General features: G+C 36.8%; 1 protein-coding gene and 1 long non-coding RNA gene across 5 annotated transcripts in view; one reads left to right on the top strand and one right to left on the bottom strand.

The window, feature by feature from the left end:
- Positions 1–25,518, bottom strand: part of LOC135110915 (synaptic vesicle glycoprotein 2C-like) — a 59,112-nt gene that overhangs the window by 12,174 nt on the left and 21,420 nt on the right. For 2 of the 4 annotated variants that reach the window (XM_064023578.1, XM_064023579.1), the window contains 11 exons: positions 23,189–23,444; positions 22,374–22,521; positions 19,284–19,464; positions 17,008–17,159; positions 12,407–12,576; positions 11,124–11,282; positions 8,360–8,448; positions 7,227–7,312; positions 5,563–5,740; positions 3,891–4,132; positions 2,639–2,798 (listed from right to left, as the gene is read on the bottom strand). In XM_064023578.1, coding sequence (XP_063879648.1) covers positions 2,639–2,798; positions 3,891–4,132; positions 5,563–5,740; positions 7,227–7,312; positions 8,360–8,448; positions 11,124–11,282; positions 12,407–12,576; positions 17,008–17,159; positions 19,284–19,464; positions 22,374–22,521; positions 23,189–23,437 — 1,814 coding nt within the window. In that variant the 5' untranslated portion in view covers positions 23,438–23,444. Of the gene's footprint in view, positions 1–2,638; positions 2,799–3,890; positions 4,133–5,562; positions 5,741–7,226; positions 7,313–8,359; positions 8,449–11,123; positions 11,283–12,406; positions 12,577–17,007; positions 17,160–19,283; positions 19,465–22,373; positions 22,522–23,188; positions 23,445–24,290; positions 24,439–25,518 lie in introns of those variants that run through there. The other 2 variants (XR_010273488.1, XM_064023577.1) reach the window with 2 other exon arrangements.
- LOC135110917 (uncharacterized) lies at positions 19,497–23,289 on the top strand. Its single transcript, XR_010273489.1, has 3 exons — positions 19,497–19,936; positions 22,398–22,558; positions 23,154–23,289. It is a non-coding gene; the product is annotated as an uncharacterized LOC135110917 (long non-coding RNA).

The raw sequence follows: 25,518 nt of genomic DNA, 5'->3' as shown, positions 1-25,518 counted from the left end.
CTTCTTCCATTTACTCTTCTATACCAAACTTGAGTAAAATGTGGTTACTCTTCCCTATCGGGGTTCTGTAGTTGAGGTCTTCAATAATTTCTGGTTCTTTTGTGAACAGTAAATCAAATTTTGAGGGCTTTTCATTTGTTCTGAATCTGGTATTTTTTTTTCACTCAGTGTGTTAGAACATTAACCATTACTATTTTCAACAACCTGTTTCCCCACAACAATTCATTTCCTTCTTTAAAACAGTTCTCCCAACACACTTCCTTACAGTTGAAATCCCCCATCAGGATTATCTTGTCACTCTTTGCAATCAAGCTTTCCATATGTTCACTTGTATCCATTAACATTTTTCCATAATCCTCAGTACTCCATGGTTTTGTTTTTGGTGGAATGTATACCACTGCATAGTCTCTCTTCCTTCCTCCTCTCCTCTTTATTCTCACCCTCATCATCTCTGCACTGCCTTCACCATATGTCACCTCATCAACCACTAGGTTCTTCACTAACATCATCACTCTATCTCCTTGTTTACATTTTATTTTTCTCTTCCATATATTGTATCTTCCATTACTTATGTTAAGATTCATGAATGTATCATTTAATTTGGTCTCTGATCCCCATAATATCTGGTTTGTGCTCTTCTAAATAATCATTTAACTCTAGTAGTGCAGACATCACCCCATTCACATATGTGTATGGCACTTTTAGTTCTCGCTTCCCCTCTCTGCCATCCTCACATACCACTTCCTTATCTTCATGTCTATGACTCCTCAGAAAGGTCCTTCTCTGTCTCTATTTTGGTCACATTTTTTTTACTTTGGCTTCATTCAGCATATCATTTATCTTAGATCTATCTTGTTCATTCATGTCTCTTTTCACCCAGACATTCTTGTATTGATCTATTCTTGCCAGTTTTCACATCCTGGCCAACACTTCTTCTGCTGCAGCTTGCAACCTGAATCTGATCTTTAATGGACAGTGTCCTCCTTCCACATATTTACCAATTTTGTGCACCTCCTCAATTTCTTCACCCCATTTACTTACTTCCTCTTGCATTTCTCCAACTAATTTCTCAGAGATCTCCCTTTCCTGTTTCTCCCTCTCCTGCTTCTTTGGTGTCACTCTCTCCTTTAGTCCAAAAGCAATTACACACTTCTCCTTTCATCTGTGTCCCATACAAGCCCTTCTCCTTAATGACCTTAAACACAGTTTTGGCCACTGCTTCTTCTTTTACTTGTTCCTCCATAATCTTTAATTCAGCACATTTTAATTCATGAGCCTTTCCAAGCTCAGTCTTGTTTTCATGCAGAACCTTGACTGTCTCCTCACTGGCTTTGACTTTCTCCTCATTATCTCCCACCTTTGCTTGCAAGTCAAAAAATTTATTTTCCAGCTCAGCATACCTCTTCTTTAAATCCTGGTTCTCCACTATCACAGCACTATTCTTTAATTCCAATTTCTTCAGCCTTATGTTCATATCATCCAACATATTTTCCAGCATTAACACTCTTCTACATGTAATTTTATCAACAAGTGATTTTTCTTCAGAGCCAAACCCAATAAAACTCTTTTCATTATCATCATCAGCCATAAACAATACCAGGTGCTGTCTTTTCGGAGAGCTTTTTTCTAACTCTTATTTTAGTCACTGTATTGTTTAATTCAGTCAACACACTACTGTTTTAGATGGGACAGCACCTAGCATTGCTCCTACCCAGTGACAATCACTAGGTTGCTGTGACTTAGTGATGACGTGGCAGAAGTTGGAGCAGCCCTGCGCACACGTCCGTCTGGCCTGGTATCCCATGTGAGTGTGTGTGTTTATGAGGTACCATTGGAATACTAGGCCTTGTTCTTGAGCATGTAGTTGGCCAGCCACTCTATGTGGTCCCCTGGCCTCTGCACCCCCTCCAAGGTCACCACAAGGTCAGTGACAGCTTCGCCACAAGTGCAGATTAAATAGGTCACGGTTCCTGCCACTTTCTCCTCTTGAATGCCCTTGTATTTAAATGAACTGCCTTCACTAGTTCTGCAGACTACCCATGCAGGGTAGGGCACAGCTTGCTTGTGTTGACAATCCTCTCATCTTGAGGTGAAGGCTGCCGTTGCAAGCATCAGTGTCACATCATGTTTACACACTCTGTCATCTCTGAAAACTACATGTCACCACCAGGCATCAGGTGTGTGTGTGTGTGTGTGTGTGTGTGTGTGTGTGTGTGTGTGTGTGTGTGTGTGTGTGTGTGTGTGTGTGTGTGTGTGTGTGTGTGTGCGCATGCTGCTATCTAGCTGACATCCAGGTTGATATCCCCATCAACATCTGCCTGGCATACAATCAACACCATTTGACATGACTGGAGTAAGTCACATGTCACCAACATGCATGCCTATTATTTGAGGGTAATGATGGAGGCAACTCATATGAAAGTATACATTTCTCCAAGCAAGCATAATAAAAAATTGTTGTCAAAGCAACAAGCAAGAATTCTAGTGTTGCAATATGATAGTAATTTCTCCCACTCAATTTTTCCATGGCGGATACAGTGACAAAATGACACGCATACAGGTTGGCAACACATGACTCATCACAATCACATCAGCTGGTTTCTGTAGAGACACAGAAACAAGTAAAATGCTACTGTACCTTATGTGCGTCGGGAAAGCTTCAGTTGTGGCAATATCTAATCCATTCCAACCAGATATGAAAATAAAGTTGAACACAGCCTCAAATACAATAACTCCTGTTTTGCTCTTGAGAAACCAGATGAAAAATGCAGATATTGATGATAAAGTCATGGAGATACCTGTAAATGAAAAATGTAAAAGTAAACAGAAATAGAAAAGCACAAATAGTACTTCTCTTAAAAAATATATATGCTTCCTTCTGCATATTCCTCAATCTTAAGTTCCATGACACAAAAAATGTGCCTGCAATTGTAAATAATGACAATGCCATATTATTTAGAGACAAATCATGATGGAGATATCATCATATGTTGAATCCTTTAAATTTTTAGCAATTGCAAATCCCATTTCCACATAACATACATCTGCACATTTTTCTGCAGCATTTCAGGTATTCTTAAATTGACAATTATAATAGTGACTTGGTCAAATAACTTGATACTAGATATCTAGCCAAATAATTCTAAGCCAAGCAACAAATATTTGGCTACTTTAGGAGAGCCACATCTGGATATCCCAACAGATAATTGCTATTTAAGGTTCAAAACATTCACAATTTCTACATTTAGTACATTGGTAGAAACATGTTAAATCCTACTATGATAAACTGGTTATGCACTTTTCTGGCTGTTTTTACACATTTAGTACATTGGTAGAAACATGTTAAATCCTACTATGATAAACTGGTTATGCACTATAACTTTTCTGGCTGTTTTTACATACTAGATTAAGTTAAAAAGGTTTCCTTAAATTATGAATTACACTTATTTACCAAAATAGTTGAATAATCTCCCTACACATCCTCCATCAAACTCCACACACTTGTGAAGACAATGTTTCCATCCCCAAAAACCTTTTTTGTACAATTCTGGGTTATTTCTTCTGTACCACATCAAAACCCCACATTTCTCATCATCCAGAGATTCAAATCATGCCACTTTAAAATGTTCTTTTAGTTCTGGGTAAAAATCTGAAGGAATAAGATCAAGCTTGTGAAGAGGATGTGGAGGCATTTCGCGATGAAATCTGCATAACCTGACCTAACTAACGTCTAGATAAATGAGCTGGGATGTTATCATGATGCAATAATATTCTGCCATAGTTTCCCTCATAAGTCAGTTCCTTAAACTTGAAATAAAGAGTAAAATTTTCAGCAATATTTGTTAAATCATGGCTTTGAATATTCAAAAACATACCTCAAATGTACTTACTCATAACTTTTACTCGACCAAGCTTATCCATGAAGAGAGATGCTGCAAGAGTGCCTGGGATCATCGTCAACTGGCCAATTAGGTTTTCTTGAAAAATTTCCTTGTAATGAATGTTGTAATCAAAATCCAACTGACAGCCAGGAGCAAGGCCATGAAATGTAATGTTGTCCATCTCACAGTCAGGGAAACGGTAGGAATGCATGTCCGTGTCAGTGAAATTGATTTGATGTAGGATAGAATACCTGTGTGAAAAAGTAAATCACAAAAGTATCAAGTAAATTTTTCTATAAAGATACTACCAGATGTTGCACTTTTGAAAATATAATATATTAAACTTAAAACTTAAAACTGCACACTTGAAAGATGTAAAATTTAAAGCTGAAAATGATAACTGCAAAGTCTAAACTTCCCAACTTCTGTGAACCATACTGCATTTGACATCTATTTCATAAACACCACACAAGTTGGTATGTCTCGTTATAATCCCAAGTGGTGAAATACATACAAAGATGCCCTTTCTAACATTTGAATTGTGGTTGGAAATCATGTGAACAAAAAGCATCCCTTGTGAAACCTGAGGTCTGACTGGTTACATAAAGACACAAAACAGAAGGTAAAGCTTGGGCCATATGCTGAAGCTGTATGTGGCCTAGGTACTCATTTCTGTCCCAATAGCCTTTGAGAATACAAGGCCATGACATCTTGGTTTTCACGGCTTACCTTCCTCAGCTTTCCCCTAAGTATATTTATCAATCAACACAAAGGAAGGATGAACAGTTGGATAAGCTGTACACTAAATGCCCCAGTTTTTATTTGAGGCAGGGCTTATAGATTCATAGCCAAATGCTCTAATCACTACACCATGAAGGGGTTTGCAGAAATCAGAAGGTACAATTTGGGTCATACTTGAAGAAGCAGTTTCCTATATTTCTAACCAAAACAACACCACATCTTCCATTTTCCCTTTCCATTCCCAACTCCTTGTTTTTTTCACCCCCTTCCCATCCTCTCCCTCTCTCTCTCTCTCTCTCTCTCTCTCTCTCTCTCTTGAGATAAAATGGAATGACTTCTAGTCATAAGGTCTCAATTTTACCTGAACAAGGTGGCCACAATCCCACTGGCCACCACTCATTTGTGGAGCAGCTAGGGTTATTCCTATAATGTTAAGACATATCCTATTACAATAGAGAGGTGATTAAGATATGGGATATCCTGCCAAAAAACATTTATCCCAGTTACCTGGTAAAAAGACTATTTTGCATCTTTACTATCATAAGGTCACTAGACTTCAGTTATTCAGTACTGGTACATTCTTTATTTTGTTCAGTCTGTTTGTAATGATTAAGTCAGTTTAATTCCTTGTGTCACTACTCAGCACTTCCATATCCATTCCTTACTTGCATTATGTTAAAAATATCTGTTCATAATGTTCAAATTATTCCCTTCTGCAAAAATTCTTTTCTACAAAATACACGTGTAAATCTAGCATTTCTCAAATTATAATCTGGAAAATCCTAATTAGATTATATGATGATAAGAAAGCTGGTGGTTTAGTGAATCATATAAACTCCATTGTATTAGTGAATCAAACTGTATCGAAGTGTGGGCAACAATTCACATCAGATGATTGTATTGGTAAACCATTACTGTAATTAGTAAAATTTTCACTTACTTGAAAAAAGTTTTGCTGCTCCTGATGTCTGAGAAAATGCAGTTGTATAATGTACAATTAAGGAACAACACATGGTTGAGGACAGTTTTCTTGAATGTGACATTCTCAAAATCAACGTTGAAGTAGTGAATGTTATCTAGACGCGTGTTGTTAATGAGATGGTCTTCATATCTGGTATCTGTTCAGTGAAGAAAAATATAATTAGTGATCTGGCATTGATCAATAAAAAAGTCAAATTAATCTGCACAGTTCTGAAAATTGGGCTGCATGTAGTCATCATTTCTAATACATTTTGTTATTTGATTTTCATTCATATTAAAAACAAAGTAGTCTGACTTGAACCAAGCTCATTTATATATCTGACTTAAATCAACAGATTATTTCATTAACAACTACTGATTTCAATAATGATCTCATCTTAATGTAAAAATACTTATGAAAGGAAAAGAAAATTCATGAGCCTAACAAAATTTAGATTACTTAATGTACAGAAATTAATGAAAAGTTCTTTTGTTGAAGCTTACAATGACATTAGCTGAATTGAAAAAACCTCTCCTCTAATTTTACAGCTTAATCAATCATTATTATACTGAAATAAAGCCTTTGCCTTTAAGCAAACACAGATACATTTCAATAAAATTTATCACTACCTGCATTGGTAGCATTCATGCACATTGCATGAATGCTACCAAGTAAATGTTAGACTAATGGTAGTTTTATGGATTTTTCATTTATTTATCTATGTAATATGCTAGCAATCCCATCCAGAGTGGTCCACACAAAGCACCAAACACTCATACACTCATCATTCACAATCTTAACCATGTTAGCCTTGCAAAAAGAATAGTCTTGTGGGCCACCATACCACACCCCAGGAGCTTTCATATTTTTTGTAGAAGTAATTAAAACCTACTAAAGAATTAAGATCATCATATCCTGAGAAACGTTTGAAGCAACAGTCCCTTCTCACCATAGATATACATCAGCCCATTCCCATTCCCCATTCCATTTTGAAACTCCAAATCAGCCCACCTCTCCATCCAAGCTTTCATCACCAAATTTTGCATACATGCCAACCATCAAACCACTTTTCTTCATTTCTCAAAACTACATGTGCACTCCTTTCATAATTTCACTATACCATCACAGTTCTAAAGTTCTCTCTCTCTCTCTCTCTCTCTCTCTCTCTCTCTCTTACACACACACACACACACACACACACTTTTGGCATACCTGAGTATTATAATCTTTCTGTTCTCATTTCTCATCTCATGTCCTTCCAAAAATACTCTTTCCCATTTTCACAATCTGGAATCAATTATGCAGTCTTTCTTACTTCTCTTATAGCTTCCATTCAACCCTATCAACACAGCCCCACCAATAATATTCTTCCAATTACTGTTTTTATCTCCTTTTCTGCACTCTAATGCATTCCCATGAATCATTCAATAATAAAACATCCACTCCCACATAGACAACTATCGGCAATGATTGTTCTCTTCACCCTACACCCTATAAACCAAAACAAAGAAGAATGATTATGCTAACACAGGATGGTTGGGATTCCATAGTTATGAAGTTGCACTCACAATCTTATAGCCTTTTTACTATTCAATTTTAGAAAATACCTTAAGATTACAAAGACATATTGATATTAAACTTACTTTTGATGACTGTAGCATTTCTATTGTATTCTTCACTTGTTACAAGTTTGATATATTCAGGAAACCATACTGAAAGACCGTAGAACCTGGTAATATGGGAATCATATATTAAAATCTCATAAAAAGATCAGGTTTTAATAACCTAAGTAGCAGTGAATGCATTAACAAAGAGCAAAATTTTTATTTCCTTAAAAAAAGTTTGATGAAATATTGTTTTAACGACTTTATTCACCTAATATAGGAAAAGAAACACATATGTTTTGGTGCAGCAGAAATAAACCACTTTGATGCAGGGAAGCCTGAGTATGCTGTGCAACTGAGCCTTTGCATAATGAAGTTTACTTAAAACTATTACATCAAAATTAGTTTTTCAATCTACACAAATACAAATACACACACAAGAAAAATCAGTAATGTTTGGTAACTCACTTCTTTGAGTGATTAAAACAGTGCTGAAATTTCAATCACTCCATATCATTATCTATAAACTAAATACTGCAAATTAATCAAGTGTGTGTGTGTATGTGTTTAACTTTCCATGAATGAAATCACAAACAAAGGTTGTGAAAAATGGACAAGCATGTCAAGAACAAGAACATATTAAATTCAGTGAAGAATTTGAGTTAAAGGATGCACAATTTTCCATATGTGACAAATTTACAATAATATAATACACACCAGAGCATTCAGCCTGTTCCTAAAAAGGGTGACCATTCCAATACCTCAAACTACCATCCTATTGCTGCGGCTGCACAAGATTTTCTTCTTTCTCTCACCCCTTTTCTGTCTACCTCTCTAATGCAAGGGATAACCATTATTCTGAATCATTCATCCCTTTCTCTGGTAAACTCTGGAACTCCCTGCCTGCTTCTGTATTTTCACCTTCCTATGACTTTAACTCTTTCAAGAAGGAGGTTTCAAGACCTGTAATTTTTGACTACCACTTTCAACTCTGTTTGGGGATCATCACCTCAGTGGGCCTTTTTTTACTGCAGTTTTCTTGCCCTTGACCAGTGCCCTTCCTACATGAAGAAAAAAAAAAAAATAAAAAATAAACTGGTAAAATATATTTGGTTTAATCTGCAAGAGCAAGAATTGTTCCCAGTTCACAAAAAATTGGAGAATCAACTCACCCAAAAGATGAAGCAAGCCACACAAAGAGGAGCAGGATTGTGGTCTTGAAGTATGGTGGCATGAACAACTGGAGAAAAAGCCCCATTGACTGAAAAAAGCAAGTCACTTAACCATAACAGATCATCGGAAAATGTTACTGCCATCAAGCATACTGTGCACACTATACACAATAAACCCATGAAAATCCAAAGACTATAACCTCTCTTCTGTATTTCAACATCTTTGGAATAAGGCACATAAATCAAGAGTGTGTACTGTGAGAATTAGTTATCCAAGAGGAGCATGTGGCATGACAAGATGGGAGGGTGAGTTCAATGAATGTGTATGAGACATGTGTGAGTGCTGGTGCAAGTGGTGTGTGTAAATTGTGTAGTGGAATAGGTGAAAAGGAACACAAGATGATGATACGGTCATGTTGAGAGGGTGAAGAGCAAAGAATTTTTAGAGAAACTATGTGAGCAATGTTGAAGGTGCTAATACAACAAGAAAGCAACTTGGAAGGTGGAGGGATAGGATAAAGGTGTACATGTGTGAAGGATGATGTTAATAGATGCCAAGTGCCTGAACAAGTAAGAAAAGAATGTTTGGATAAGGAGAGGTAGAGTGCCTTCTGCTGTGGCCATCCCCTTTGGGGATGCTGAGTGCAAGGCATCAGGGAGATACATCTAGCTCATAATGTTCTATTTGAAAAACTGCACTTCTGCACATCCTTATCTCCACTTCTCTTGCTGAAATTTGAACAGTTTCCTCTTAGCATAGGGTTTCCTTGATGATAGTCTTCAACATCTTTATTTCTTTTTAGTTAACATATTTTTACATCATAATCATAGCTTTTTGGTCTCTCCTCAAGTCAATCTTAAGTAATCAAAACTTAAGTTTTTCACATAGCTCAAACTTTTAAGATTTGGTACTAATCTTACAGCTGCTCTTTATACTTTTCTCATTCTGCATTATATGATGTGGATTCCACACCACTGTTGTATATAATCGTACCAATATGTCTCTGGTCATTTTGTAGACATCCAACCCTTCAGGAAGTAACAGTTCACACAGGGAAGCCACAGAACGCCTGACTTCTGATCTCTCTAAAATTTCTGATTGGGGCAGAGCAAACTTAGTATTGTTCAATGCCTCAAAAACTCAATTCCTCCGTCTCTCAACTCGACACAACCTTCCAGACAACTATCCCCTCTTCTTCAATGGAACTCAGCTGTTCCCCTCTTCTACACTGAACATCCTTGGTCTGTCCTTTACTTATAATCTAAACTGGAAACTTCACATATCATCACTAACTAAAACAGCTTCTATGAAGTTAGGCGTTCTAAGTTGTATCCGCCAGTTTTTCTCACTCTTCCAGTTGGGGCAGCAGATGTGCAATCGTGTATGGTCCACTACAAAATGACTGACTAACCACCAGAGAGCCTGTCATACAACTGACTTGGGAGAGATGACGAGCCAGTACATGTTCGCATGGGCGAAGTCATTGGCAATTGGGAGGCAACTTGCCTTAAAACAGTACTGCAAGCTTGCCTTGCCTGGGAGTTTGCCCGGCAAGATGTCTCTTACTTGACTTGACAAAATGTGTTTGGCAAGTAGATGTTTACACAGAGCAAGTAACTTATAGCAAGTTACTTACACACTTGACTTGAATCTCTACTTGCCTCATGTAAACTAGCCTTTAGCAGGGATGGGCATGCTGGAAACCCCACTGGCTCCTCCACATGTTAGTGGAGGTTAGCAGAAGTAATACTGCAAATCCTAATCAGCAAATGAAATGAAACTTCTGCTATTGCAGACTTGCAGAATTAGCAGAAGTGCCCAGCACTCGAGTCCACATCAGCCACTAACACCTAAGAATTTTGCTATTGTGTTCACTAAGTGTTTTAGTGTATATCAATATCTTAAAAATAAGTGTTCATATCAGTCAATAATATTGGCTGTTATAATGTGCTTCTGCTTGTATCATTATTCAGTGCTAGGATTTGTGAGTTCCATAATTGTTCTTAATGCTTGCTAGATTTTCTATGTTGCCTCCAATGTTGTATATGTAAATCCCTTTCACCAATTGGAGAATAGAAAATCAGACACAGACAAAGGCAAGCAGGTCTTCAATCCACCCTTAGAATAATACAGAAAAATGAGACAATACAAAAATGTCATATTATATAATAGGGGACCTCAGTCCTCATTTCTGGAGGAAACCAGCTACCACCACAGCTGCTATCACTATCACCACCCTCTTGGAGAATTTTTTGCTGTATTCTTTGGAAACATTGCAACAAATAGTAATATCCCACAATATCCAGACTGATTTCATTTTAGTCTTATAAACTTTTAATTTTGTTTTGCTAGTTTATTGGAAAAAAAAACCCTCATTACTCATTAGACTGACAATTGATGAAATGCAAACTGTGACAATACACATATAAAATCTTGCCACACAAACAATTAATTAATAGCATAAGATAAATACACAAAAAATACAGAGACGAGAGATTTTTCATGATGAGAGTATAGACTTCATTTGACAAAAGAAATTCCTCATCCTGTCCAGCCCCTCTGCCTTATTCCTTCCCAAATCTACAAAAGCAAATGATAATATGGATGTGCCTCCTGTAGTAACACACACTGAAAGCAAAGGTTGAAATTTTTCAGTTTTAAAAAATTTTATATTTAACAAAAACAAATAACTAATGAGACTTCCAACCCAATAAAAGTAAGCATCATTGCATATAAGCTATCTATACAATTTCTGCAACTCACATTTTCCAGACCATGTGTAATGTCAGCACCAAAGTTCTTGGCAGTTCCCTGGGGTGAATTGCTGCGTCTCAGAGGCCGCTGTGTTCCAGAAGGAAGCTCTAACTCAGTTATCTGGTATTCTGCTCCTGGGTTATGTGCATTATTCCACTTGAAAATTTTCTGAAAGATACAAATTCATTAAAAATCTCAAGAAATCAAAACACACACACACACACACACACACAAACATACACACACACACACTATCTGCAAAGTAAAAAAAATGAGAACAACAATTAGAGAGACTAGTTCAAGTTGAGGTCAAGTAACAAATGGAGTACTGCAGGGGTCTGTGTTGGTGCCCATTATCTTATACATGTATTAATAGTCAGCTTTGTATGCTGCCTCCCTCACAGCATCTTCCAGGCACCTTGCCCCTCACAGAGTTAGCTGCCGTCACCCAGCCTTGGAGGTCAGATGTGCAGCTGAGCATTCTTTTGTACCACCAGTTATTATTATTAACATATGCCAGCTTTCTACAACAGTGTTTCCTTGCACTCCTGGGCACCCTAGACCACTACTAAAAACAACTTAAACTCAACTAGAACAATGTTTCATATATACATAAACAATATGACAGTAGGTTTGAGTAGTTGTATAAACTTTTTTGTTAATGATGCAAAGTTATTTTAAGAATAATAGAGCCAAGAGGATTGGAAAGTTACAATGGGATAATAATAGGATTCATGCAAGGAGCCAAAGAAGGAAATTAGAATTTAATGTAAAAAAAATGCCATGTATTGAAAATTGGAAAAAGCAAAAAAAGGCCTTCATGGAATTATAAAGTGGAAGTAGAAGCAATAAAGAAGAGCAACACTACTAAAAAGAAGAGAAAGAGGAAACATGATAACACAACACTACTAGAGAAAAGAGAATGAGGAAACATGATAACAATGTACAAACCAGTAAACTGCATGACAAGATTTGGTGCCACAAATAGTGGAAGGAAAAAGATGTAGATGAGGACACATAAATAAGATCAAGAAGGATATGTGTTCTGGTGACATCAAGAAACACAGCTTCCCACATCAAACTATAGATATCAATATCTGGAATGACTTGTGTGAAGATGTGGTATGGTGGACAGTGTACACATTTTTAAAGAAATTGGACAAATATAAATAGGGAGACAGGACAAAATGAGCTTTGCTTGGATCCTGTACAACTAGACCAACACACACACACACACACACACACACACACACACACACTTAATTCTAATTCTTTAAACTAAGGATACAGACCTTGTATACCATCATGGCTTCAACTTCTCGACCTTTCTCCAGTAAGAATCGGGGAGATTCAGGCATGTGGTAGAGGCCAATGACTGCAGCAAAAGAAGGTAATGAGCACACCACAAGAAAGATGCGCCACGAGCTAAAGTGAAGTTCCTCATCCAACACCACGGTGATTCCTGGAAAAGTTTATAAATAATGTATTCAAATTGTGTATATCATGAACGAACATGAAGAAAAAGTTAATTCTAACCAAAACAAAAAACTTTCTATATTTTCAGGCATCAACATTCAGTCCAAGTATATATAATTTTACTTTTGCAAATATGCTCAGCAAATCCTCAACATGAAGAACATGAACATAGATCATATCAGATATAATAAACACTTTAAGCTTATTGCAAGCCTTGTATTTAATGATGGAAGTTAACTAAGGCAACAGAATGTCACTAAAATCTCAGTGATGTGTAAACACAAGCACAGTTACTGAGCATGGAGAACATGGATGGTGGTGGCACACATGGGTGGTTGACAATAAAGAGTCTTAATCTTTTGTGTATCCTTCAGTGCATCCAACACCTAGATGTGCAATGGCTAAATACATATTACTAAATTACTGCATCAAGAGATCCTGCAATTTCAATTGATAAATACATGTAGTAAACTCTTAGTTATAAAAACCTGGCCTTTCTTCCAGTAACTACCATACTGAGGGTTTACTATATTTCAGAAATAGAGTAAGTGATGAAATTATTTTTTCTTTTTTATATACTTCAAAAGAAACATTTAGCTAATAGTCCATGATAAATTCCTTATCTACTACAGTAGTATTTCTGGTAGAAACCAAACTGGAGGAAATGAAATAATAATAAATAGTTATTACAATACATAGAGAAAGGACAGGGATGATAAAATAATGGTGATGACAAAACTAGAAGTGAAGATAAAAAAAAAAGAAAAAAAATAGAATAGAGAGAGAAAAGCAAAAATATAGAGTGCACAATATGAAGATGACAATGGAGAAATTCAAACTATATATAATAATCTATACTCGTAAACCACCCAGAACAAATATTTGGGAAAGAATATGAAAAACTAGAAGATAACGTGAAGTGCCAAAGTAAAACAATCTCAAGTAGCAAGTCTTGTTAGTTTGAGACTTTCACTACAAGGAAATAAAATGGGAAACATCAGAAGTAGATAAATGCTTAAGGAGAGAGGCTACTGAAGAAAAGAATGGACAACATGACTCAAAAAATAGTGACTGAAAACAAGATATGGATGAAACCACAAACCAACATGACTGAATCTTGTACTACTAACCTATCCTAACAGACTTAGCTATGGAGACAAGATAAGTATGCCGTACGGGAAGGGTGACTATGTAATTATAGAAATGGAGGCAGAAATGGATGCCAAGATCAATTAGTCATAGAAAAGGAGTATGAGAAACTGTAAAAATGCAAATATCAAAGATCTCAGGAAACTCCTACTGGAGTTCTTTAAATAAGGTGGATGAATTACTGCAATTTTCTAGAAATACAAGTATACAAGCAAGGACAATGAAATGATGAAAGAGAAAGAGAAAAGATATTAAAAAAAACATGGTCCAAACTGTTTTATAGTTACCAATTGGAAGATCAAACAAAGCAGAAAGATTTAAGGATGGCAATGAAATATATGAAGATGGTTGAAACATTTAAGAATTTCCAGCAGGTATAAAACATTATAAATAAATAAATATAAATAAAATAAAGTTAAAATAATTAAAATGAATCACAAGGAGACAAAAGAACAAAAAAAAAATTAAGAAATAAACAGGAAATTTTATGAACAGTTGCAAAAATCAATGCAGTGGAAAGCAACAAGAGTGTCAGAATGCATTTTACAGGAGTGCAGGCAGCAAGTGATAAAACCAGTACTGTATATAAAATAACTGAGTGCTCAAGAAAACTAGAAGAGTGGCAGAATGATGGAATAGGGTGGATATAGTGTCAGTCTACAGGAATAGAAAGAAACAATAACTACTAAATTATAGGTCATTGTAAATGACTTTTTTTTTTTTTATGTAGGGAGGACACTGGCCAAGGGCAACAAAAATCCAATAAAAAAATATGCCCACTGAAATGCCAGTCCCATAAAAGGGTCAAAGCAGTGGTCAAAAATTGATGAATAAGTGTCTTGAAACCTCCCTCTTGAAGGAATTCAAGTCATAGGAAGGTGGAAATACAGAAGCAGGCAGGGAGTTCCAGAGTTTACCAGAGAAAGGGATGAATGATTGAGAATACTGGTTAACTCTTGCGTTAGAGAGGTGGACAGAATAGGGGTGAGAGAAAGAAGAAAGTCTTGTGCAGCGAGGCTGTGGAAGGATGGGAGGAATGCAGTTAGCAAGATCAGAAGAGCAGTTAGCATGAAAATAGCGGTAGAAGACAGCTAGATATGCAACATTGCGGCGGTGAGAGAGAGCCTGAAGACAGTCAGTTAGAGGAGAGGAGTTGATGAGACGAAAAGCTTTTGATTCCACCCTGTCTAGAAGAGCAGTATGAGTGGAACACCCCCTGACATGTGAAGCATACTCCATACTTGCACAGTATGTAAAGTCTGTGAAAAGTAATAAGGAAATAATGTACAAGATGTTATAAAGTTGAGGAATGACAAGCTAAACAATATGAATTTTTGGAAAAAAAAAAAAAAAAAGATCATATTAAACTAACTTCATAAATTCTACTCAAATTACTATATTGCTCACAGAACACAGGAGAAAGATGGGTAGTTGAACTAGGTGCATTTGAAATGTATTTGATAAGGTTCTCCATAATGGGGTACTTTAGAAGTTAGAAAATGTAGACTCAATAAAAGGATTAAAACCAGAATGGAAAGCAACTAGAAAGGACGAAAAAATAAAAAAGTGGTAAAAGTGGAAATCAGAATGAAAGAAGGCAGAAAGTGGAGAACCATAAAGATTGATTTTGACATCAATGCTTTTATTGCTTTATATCAATTATATGCCTGAAGGAGTAAAAAGTTTTATAGTCCATTTGTATATGGTGCAAAATTAAGGGAAAAAAATCATTATGATTGTAAAATTCTACAAAATGAAATAATAGAGGCAAATGAAGAGGAGACTTGGGATACAAGATATTCTATGATCTAAAAAAAAATCATAATAAATAAATAAAAACATATATAGAAGATATTCATAAACATGAATGATCCTGGGAAATATTAAAATCAAATTTCACTGCATGGATAAATGTTATATAAAATCATACTAAAATATAATATGTAGTAATTGTGTTGTCCCCATACAAAAAGTGAAAAAAGTGAAGTGGATACAAAGAATGGCAACCAAGATAATAGCAGTTAAAATAATAAATTTAAGAAGAATGGTTATGAGAAGCAGACTTGCCACCACTGGAGCTAAGAAAAGAAAGATTTTATGGCAATTTACAAAATGTTACATGGAATGGAAGAAACAGATATTTTCTTTTATGTGGGGCACTGGCTGGCCAAGGAGAGAGAGAGAGAAAAAAAAAAAAAAAAAAAAAAAAAAAAAAAAAAAAACACTGAGGTGCTGGTCCTCAAACAGAGTCAGAAGCAGTAGATGAAAATTATGGAATAAGTGTATTGAAACCTCCCTCTTTGAAAGAATTCAAGTCATAGGAAGGTGGAAATACAGAAGCAGGCAAGGGATTCCAGAATGATAAACTAATGTTAAGAGAAGGAAGAAAATCTAAATGCCCAAGAGGGTGTTAAAAAAATAAAATAAATTAATTAATAAAAAAAATAGAATAAATAAATAAATGAATAAATGAATTAATTAATAAATAAATAGTAAAGAAAAATATATTCTCCACAGACATACATAAGTTTGAAATAAACTATATGAAAAGGCAACATCAGCAAAGAGTGTGCAAAACTGAAAGATTGGTTAAATACAGATAGAAAAAGAAAGTGGCTCAGATCCAATAAAATATGACACACACACACACACACACACACACACACTAATTTCTAAAAATCCATCCCTAATTAATCATTACTTAACTGGATCATCCTTAAATGAACAGCTATGAGAGAAAAGTCCACAGACCATTGTGCAGTGTTTCCATTTCAATTCATTATGTATATCCCTTCTTACAAATATTTTAAAAGTACCTTCTCACCTTAGTACATAATACATATTTCTTGTCATTTCACTGACCACATACCTAAACATGATGCTGGGCTAACCAACCACTTAGCAATACATTTCTCACCTTATCAGACACCCAAAACCTTACTTTTTTCACCATTCATCTTAATGACGCCACAAGCATCATTTAAACAACTAATCTATACTACTTGGATCATAGACACTTGACTTTCATTCCAGGTCCATGCTGTCTATGTCGATGTTGATTCTGTACTGCTATAGTGCTCTCATGTAGTAATCATCTTCCATACCTGCTATCCTACCTTTCATGTGATGCTTCAAAGATCCTCATACTCTCTCCTGTGAAGCCCTTTTATTACATCCATACTTCCACAAGATGCGTTAAAATACATCTACTTCTCCCATTATACTTTCCATTCAGCTTGATTTCACTTCATTATCACAAACCATTTACCTGTTCTGGGTATAATAATCCACGCCATGAGTGCTGTGAATACTCCTCCTATTGCCCAGAACACCAATAGCCAGGAGAGCTGGCGTCCTCGCTCTGCTTGTGTTACGAATTCACAATAGTAAGCAAACACAATGGGAATTCCACCACCAATTCTGCAAAATAAAGAGAAACAGAACATGTATCAAGAAAAAACACCTGCAAGTCAATATTCAATAATCGAAGTCCTCACTCGAGGAAACGAATATTTATATGGTAATTGCTGGATTAAGTAAACGAAAAGTAGGGAAACATTTATATCAGCTTCAAGATCATGCATGGATTCGCAGTCTGGATTTTTTTTAATATTCTTATTTATTTATTTATTTATTCTTTTTTTTTAATAAGTGATATTACAAACACTCGTGGCGCCACCCTATGAAACTACGGACCAGATGCAGGTCTGGACGTTAACAAAACTTCATTTTTCCCCTCAACGTGTCACCGATGAAAGCAGTAACTTGCCGGCAAATGTTTCAAATCAAACAGACCGATGATTTTGCCAAAAAGGAAGCTCTTCGCTAATGGGAAACGGTCGGCAGCAGACCGCCTTCTGACCAGCGAAGGATAGTGACAGCTAGTCTCATCGTTGGATTTGTTTCCTCGCACGCTACATTTCTGACAAACTAATTTATTGATAAATACTCAAGATAAATACTTATCTGAACATGCTTAAGTGGGCGGGTTGGGTCAACCTTAAGGATTGCGTGGTGGAGTCTTTGTGACGACCATCGTGGTGGTAGCGAGAGATTAAGGTCTGAGCACTGACTCGTCCGAGGATATTGGTTTAAAAATTCACCAACATGGCGGCTTCTTATAAGCTAGGAACGTGACGTCACGACGTTGCTGACCGGCTAATCTAGTCACTTATGTGTGATACAAAAATATTACATTCTTCTCGTAAGAGTAATATAAACATTAATTTACCCATGCTAAAATGATAACACACGAATTTGCAAAAAATATTGATAATTTGTCTCGTTAAAATTGTGGGATGCAGTGCCCAGACTACAGGGCAGACCGTAAAGGAGCACTAATTTGGTTGGTGCAAGTCTTTCTGAACTCCCTCGAGGATCCTGAGATTTCAGACACAAGATGGCAAAGGCACAATTTGTCACAAGTGGCCTGAGTACAACACTATTATGAGCACTGCAACTACCTAGATTTTTCAGTTTTAAGCTTATGGTAAATTTGTCACTGAATGCCCTCCACCGAAAATAACCAATCACGATAAAACCTATTTTGATTCTACCATCTGCTAAAGTTCTTCCCATTCTAATTTTACAATTTCGCTTTCCCCAAAACACACACACACACACACACACACACACACACACACACACACACACACTCCTGCCTTCTAATATCTATGAGCTGTCCCTTCCAAGATTATGGACATCATGATGTGCCCGGAATAAAATTAAAATAGTCTTTAATTTATTTTAAGAAAAAAAAAAAAACGTTACTTGTCTGGATACAAGATATTCACACCAACCACAACTAAAAAAAAAAAATAATAATAAATAAATAAATAAAATAAGTAAATAAACAAATGTTTTAAAATCATACTGATATGAATTTCAATATACACTGGAAAGGGAACCATTCTCAGTCCTTCTCTTGAGAGAGAGAGAGAGAGAGAGAGAGAGAGAGAGAGAGAGAGAGAGAGAGAGAGAGAGAGAGAGAGGCGCATCGACGACTCGTAAGGCGTCTGACGATGTGTGTTTCTTGTTGCCTTATGAACCTTGTTTGAAATTTCAAAAGTCCTTCAAGTTTACTTTTACATCCATAAAGTGTCGCGACTGAACGAAGAACTACGTCCTCCTTTATGAAACAGTGAAAAATTAACTGATTATAAACAAGAGAGGTAGACGTGACCGGGAGATCAAACCCATATCTGACAGGCAGAGAGGACAAGGCCAGGTTCCCTCATCTTGTTACAGTTACAGGTTCCCTCATCTTGTGTTTCCGCGTCCTGCTACAGCATTACAAAAGCTGTCACTATAATACTGCGAACAGACAGCCGTCATCTATGCAACACTTGTCTTGCAAAGTGGAGTAACGACATAATTTTCTTCAGTCACACCTTGAAGACAATAAATGTCCCAAATCATCTCATATTGAAACTAAGGAGATAATTCCTGTGCCAAGAGTCTTGCCTGCCAGATAATCTCCCTTAATATTGTGAACATAACTTATTCCTCATTTTACCCAAACAGCAAAATTTCATCCATACTTACCCTATCCCAGAGCAAAGTCTTGTGGTCATGAAGTTTCCATAAGTAGGCATGAAAGCTGTCATGATGCCAAATAAGGCATTGACAAATAAAGCTGATAGCAGAGCCCGCCGTCTGCCCACACTGTCACTCAGGCTGCCCCAGATCATGGCTCCTATCATCATTCCAATGAAAGTAATGGCCGCTGAAAATAAAGAACATTCATCTTAATGAAATGAGACAACTCTGACGTTTAGTCACTAAATATACTCGTCCTTATTTTTACGGATCTTTTTAATATTTACTCATTTATCTATCTATTATTTTATCTTATTTATAATCGTTATTTTAGTATTATCCATTAATCTGTTTATTTATTTATAATTTTCTTTTTAGATGAGCACCAAGGTGATGAGATGCAGTGCAGCCAAATAGTCTTCCCCTTTACGTTACTGTATTCAGCTTTAGCGCATTACTGTTTATGATAGCCATAATGGCTAGACTCACGAATTAATATGAATACGAGTCATCATCATCTTCTCAATGGTAAAGGATGAGATGTTAAACGGTTACATCAGACACCGCACTGCACTGCCTGCATGTCATCTCAGGGTGACTTTGCAGGGCATACAACGTGAAGGAGACACTAAAGCCCATTTGCTTCCTCATGGCAAAAGGTTTGAGCCCAGTTCCTCTTAGCTGTGAGCCGAAAGTGCTAACCCTAATTACAGAACAGAAATATTTTTTTTTCTCTCTTTCTTCTAACGTACATGTGATAACAATCTCAATTTGCCCGGCAGATGAAGGGATGATGAGTGGGAGGGTTACCTTATGGTGTATCAGGGAAATCTTTAAAATGGCACGTCACTACCAGCGGTTAGTAAAAACAGCAACAACAACAATAACAACAACTGTCGCTACTACTACTACTACTGCTACTACTACTACTACTACTACTACTACTACTACTACTACTACTAACTACTACTACTACTACTACAGGTAGGTAGGTAATAGTAGTAGTAGTAATAGCAGTAGTAGTAGCAGTTGTTGTTGTTGTTGTTGTTGCTGTTGTTGTTTGACTAACCGCTGGTAATGACGTGCCATTTTAAAGATGTTCCTGATACACCATACGGTAACCCTCCCACTCATCATCCCTTCATCTGCCGGGCAAATTGAGATTGTTATCACATGTACGTTAGAAGAAAGGGAAAAAAAAATCTTTATTTCTGTTCTGTAATTAGGGTTAGCACTTTCGGCTCACAGTAGTAGTAGTAGTAGTAGTAGTAGTAGTAGTAGTAATAGTAGTAGTAGTAGTAGTAATAGTAGTGATAGCAGTATTAGTAGTAGTAAACTCCTTTATCATAATATTGTATAAAGTAAAATTTTTCCTGAAACCGAATGTAAAAGTAAAGTACCATGATAATGATAAATTATGACAATAAATGGAAAGGATGTGTCAATAATAAAAATAAAAATGCAGTATCGTGTAGTCATATATATGAAAATTTCGCTGACTTGGAGGCAGTCAAGCAGATACTGTTCGACAGTTGCGGTAAAATATAACTTGCTTGCTCAACGTTTGAGGGCCTTGGTGGATCAGTGGTAGAGTCTTTGGAAGCAACCTGCATGCCACGTTTGTGAAACCGGTCGGTCTTTTTTTTTTTCCTTTTTCTCCCTTTGAGTACAAACAACGGTCGCCCCTTCCTCCATCCTCCATCCGCGCACAAATACATAATTTTGTTTGGATATTTGTCATTTAGTAAAGAGAAAATAGTTATAGGTAGACGGCATCATGAATGAAAATATGAAAATTTGATCATAAAATGGAAATGCAAATAATACAAAACCCGAAAAAAAAAAACTCGAGAAAAAAGGGTTGATTAAGGAAAAACGAGTCTTCATAAATAGGTGACGTCCTGTAGTAGTGGAGAACATGAGAGAGGGCAACTCAGTCTTTTCCTGCAGGTTGGATCCTGGCAGGTGTCCACATTAAGCGACACTGTTGTGGGACCTCCACCTTATATATATATATTTTTTTTTCTTACGAACGCCATCACTACTACTACGACTAGTAGTAGCAGTAGTAGTAGTAGTAATAGTAGCAACAGCAGCGTCAGCAGCAGCAGCAGCAGCAGCAGCAGCAGCAGTAGTAGTAGTAGTATTAGTAGTAGTAGCAGTAGTAGTAGTAGTAGTAGTAGTAGTAGTAGTAGTAGTAGTAGCAGTAAGTAGTAGTAATAGCATACTGTATCTACTACTTCTACTAGTACTACCGCCATCACTCCTGTCTATCATAACAACACTCCTAAATCATACAAATAACTTCAAGAATTTGAACGAATTCGTATGGATAGAAAAACGAAATATAACGAAATTAATATCTGTCAACATATCAGGCTGTAATCTCCTCTAAAGAAAAGTAGTCTTGAATAGAAACTCGGAGTAAATTGTTCTCAATCCCTCCACCTTGCCTCTTGCTGTTGCCTTCTACGATACATGGAAGACATCGTAGCAGTATTCTTCCAGCCCAGCCCTGAGTGCACAACCAGACTGTCTCCAGTACCAGAGTAGGGTGGTAATAATAAATAAGCTAAACTGGTGACGGAAAGGAATTGTGGCTAGAGCAGCTAACAAACAGAACAAAAGACTGACTGGCAATTCCAAAAGGTAGCAGGTACTCTAGAGCGTAGCCACGTAAGTATTACAAAAATTTATTTAAAAAGTTTGCGGGCAGAGTTTGACAGAAATTGGCCAGTGGTAGAGAGGCTCTTGAATAATGTTGTGTGAGGTTTTATTCAGCAGGGGACTTTCAAAGGCTAATGATCATAACAGAATTTCATTCCTTCATATAAAAATGCTCCAGAATTTTCAATTTTTATAATATAACGGATTCATATTTCGAGATAAAGTTTATAGGATCCCACCTGAAAGTGTCTTAATCCTTGAGGTTTGGCCTAACAAATACTTTCAAGAATGCACTACAGCTACAAATACAAGTTTTTACATTAGAATTTCTAATTCACATCACCAAACACCAAAAGAAACAATATGAGTGATATTATAATATCTTATGAAACATCATGAGTAGATTAGATGTTTAGTAAGAGTACTTACCCAGCCATCCCTTTTCGGTGCCAGACATACACAATTCCACCTCAGCTGAAGGGATGACGTACGCCACCACAAAGAGTTCAATAGTGTCAGCAGCCAGACCCAAACCCACGATCAACAGAAGCAGCCGCTGGAAGGCCCCTGTGCCAGCCTGAGGGGCGAAGGGTTTCTTATAAACACACAACTCAGTAAGTGCACACTCATCTCATTCATCAGTACAACATTACTGCATTACTGGGAAACAAAGGAGGAATCATAACCACTTTAATTTCAACTTAATAAATTTATTGGTATCAAGACTCAAAGAATTTTGCATCTTTTTTTATATGTATACATCATAGATACATACATGCATACATATTTACATAGATACATACAAACATACGTAAAATGTATCATAAGAACATAATTACAACTACAGTGTCTATCGTATATAACAGTCACCCTTATTGTTTATAATACACACACACACACACACACACACACACACACACACACACACACACACACACACACACACAGAGAGAGAGAGAGAGAGAGAGAGAGAGAGAGAGAGAGAGAGAGAGAGAGAGAGAGAGAGAGAGAGAGAGAGAGAGAGAGAGAGAGAGAGAAGCAGGTTCTGAATCATCGCATTTTGGTTTTTGAACCGACAAATTTTTCATAGTTGTTCTGTGTGCACTCTAAAACATATCGTATTTGACAAGACACTAAACTAAATTAAGGTAAGCATGATATACATTCATATTAGCTTTGCGAGACATCTACTGTTTAGTCTCTTTCCAGTTCTGATGATGGAAAGACGAACTCTGGCGCCTCACCTGCTGAATGGCATCTTCGTGGAACTGTGAGAGGAGCGGGGCGTCGCTCTCTACATAATCAAGCTCGTCACTCGCCTCTACATTATCTCGACCAGCGCCAGCCACTCCAGCAGCTGCACCGGACCCACTGCCGCCACGCCCCGAAGCACCCTCACGCTGCACGCCTGTTTCAGACATGTAGCTGCGTCCAGCGGTGCTGCCGTGACGCACAAGGGACGCAGACTCCAATCCGTCCCCACCTCCACTCATTATAAACCTGGAAAAGTATATCCATCAATAGAATACAACTATTTCAATTAACATAAACGAATAGTGATTAAATAGGTAGGTATGTTTTATAAAGAGACTGTCACGTATTGGCCTGATGGCTTAATTCTTGCAACTTCCCTTATTTTCTTATATTATTATGTTTTTTAAACTCTATTATTACAGGACGCAACATATCTATAAGGGTTCGTTTTTCTTTTATGCATACGTATATATTTTTCTCGGCGAATCAACATCAATACGTCCCCAAACGCTCATAGAGCATCACACTACTTACTTTTTCCAATAATGCGACTAAAATATCAACTTAATGTACTTAATGTGGTCCACTTAAGTACAATACGCCATATACCTTTGGCAAAGATACACACACTCTCTCTCTCTCTCTCTCTCTCTCTCTCTCTCTCTCTCTCTCTCTCTCTCTCTCTCTCTCTCTCTCTCTCTCGATATTGCACCTCGTTTTTCATTACTTGTTAAAGTATCTAAGGATCTATAAATGTATAAGTATTATAAAGGATAATGAAAAAAAAAGCCTCCACAAGCGATTTTCTCATGGTCTATGACGCATGCAATGAAATAGTGAAGTTTAATAAAGATCGGCGTCATCTATGAATGTTATATTATAACCAGTTCGGAGACAGAGCCCTATCCGGGGCAGATCCATTGATAACGATAATTTGTTATGTGTTGCTACGCCAGTTCTTGATCCAATGGTGCACATTACCTGCAATCCCAAGCTGCTTGCCTTAAAAGATATGTTTTTTTTTTTTTTTTTTTTTTTTGCAAGGAACACTACCAAAAATGCATAATGTGTAACTATGACTTCATTACTTACGGAATATTACGAGATCGAAACATTGGAGGAGACTGAGAGGTAGTTGGGTGGATACGAGGGGTTACTGGTGAGTGATGGCACTGTGGACAGAGCGGAATGCTGCACCGTATGCACCACAAAACTCAAGAACGATGTGTGTGTGTGTGTGTGTGTGTGTGAACACTTCGAATTTCGGTGGTGGACTGGCGGCTCAGGGCTGGCGCCACTAATTACAACAGGCAGGGAGGAGAGGGGAATAAAAGATCGGCGGAGTCAGTCTTATACACACACACACACACACACACACACACACAGACGATGATTTTATTCGTAGCTTTATAAGATTCCTGATTCGACTTTAAATCAGAATTCGCATATACTGGTTTATGATCGCATGAATCCAGATGTTTTTGCCATTTGCAACATTATTAATGACATGATCCTGGCTATTACAACATTTGTATATTATTATCATGTGTTGGCTCTGATACTAACTGGGCTAAAAAAGTTATCTGCAATAAATGCTGGCATTCTATGTGACCTATTCCACGCCAACGCCAGAGAGGGTCTGCTATTCTACGGGAAAAATAACTTCTTCCAGAATAAATGGCACACCATTTTGCATAGTTTGTCACAAAACATAAAACATTTCAATGTCATGTTTGTGAGTTTGTTCAGGTGGTCTGCAGGTAACCGAGATTATTAACTTTATATTTGCCCCTGGTATCTTCACACACACACACACACACACACACACACACACACACACACAAGTGTTGCACGTAAGGATGAACGATACTTTCACCGAATTAAAACCCTGTTGCCACATGTTGTGCAATATCCTTGCCTCTTTGCCAGCACAATCTTCATCAAGGAATTCAAATTCTCTATGGTATTTTCGGATGGTAAATTGTTGTACTTAATATTAATTTAGTTACTGCTATTGATTTCTCTGTCATAAATAAACATTTTAATTCAATTATCTTACTTCTAAAAATACGAATACTGGAACCTGGAATTTCAGTCCTATATTTAGTCCTAATAATGTTGTGGCGGGAGTGTTTTCAGAAGCGCTTTGCAATTCTTATCTTCATTATATTACAAAACTGATATATTCGATTCTTTATAGTCAGTAAAGGGAAGAATGATTGAAATAGTTCAAGAGTTAAAACATTTACGCACAAAATATATTAAAATACCTCATTTTGCAATATTTACAAAGAATTAGAATACACACTTCTTAATCAAG

The sequence above is a fragment of the Scylla paramamosain genome, chromosome 21 (assembly GCF_035594125.1).
Source record: "Scylla paramamosain isolate STU-SP2022 chromosome 21, ASM3559412v1, whole genome shotgun sequence".
Taxonomy (NCBI): domain Eukaryota; kingdom Metazoa; phylum Arthropoda; class Malacostraca; order Decapoda; family Portunidae; genus Scylla; species Scylla paramamosain.
Note: the sequence above shows the minus strand (reverse complement) of the source record. Positions and strands in the feature narration are given on the sequence as shown.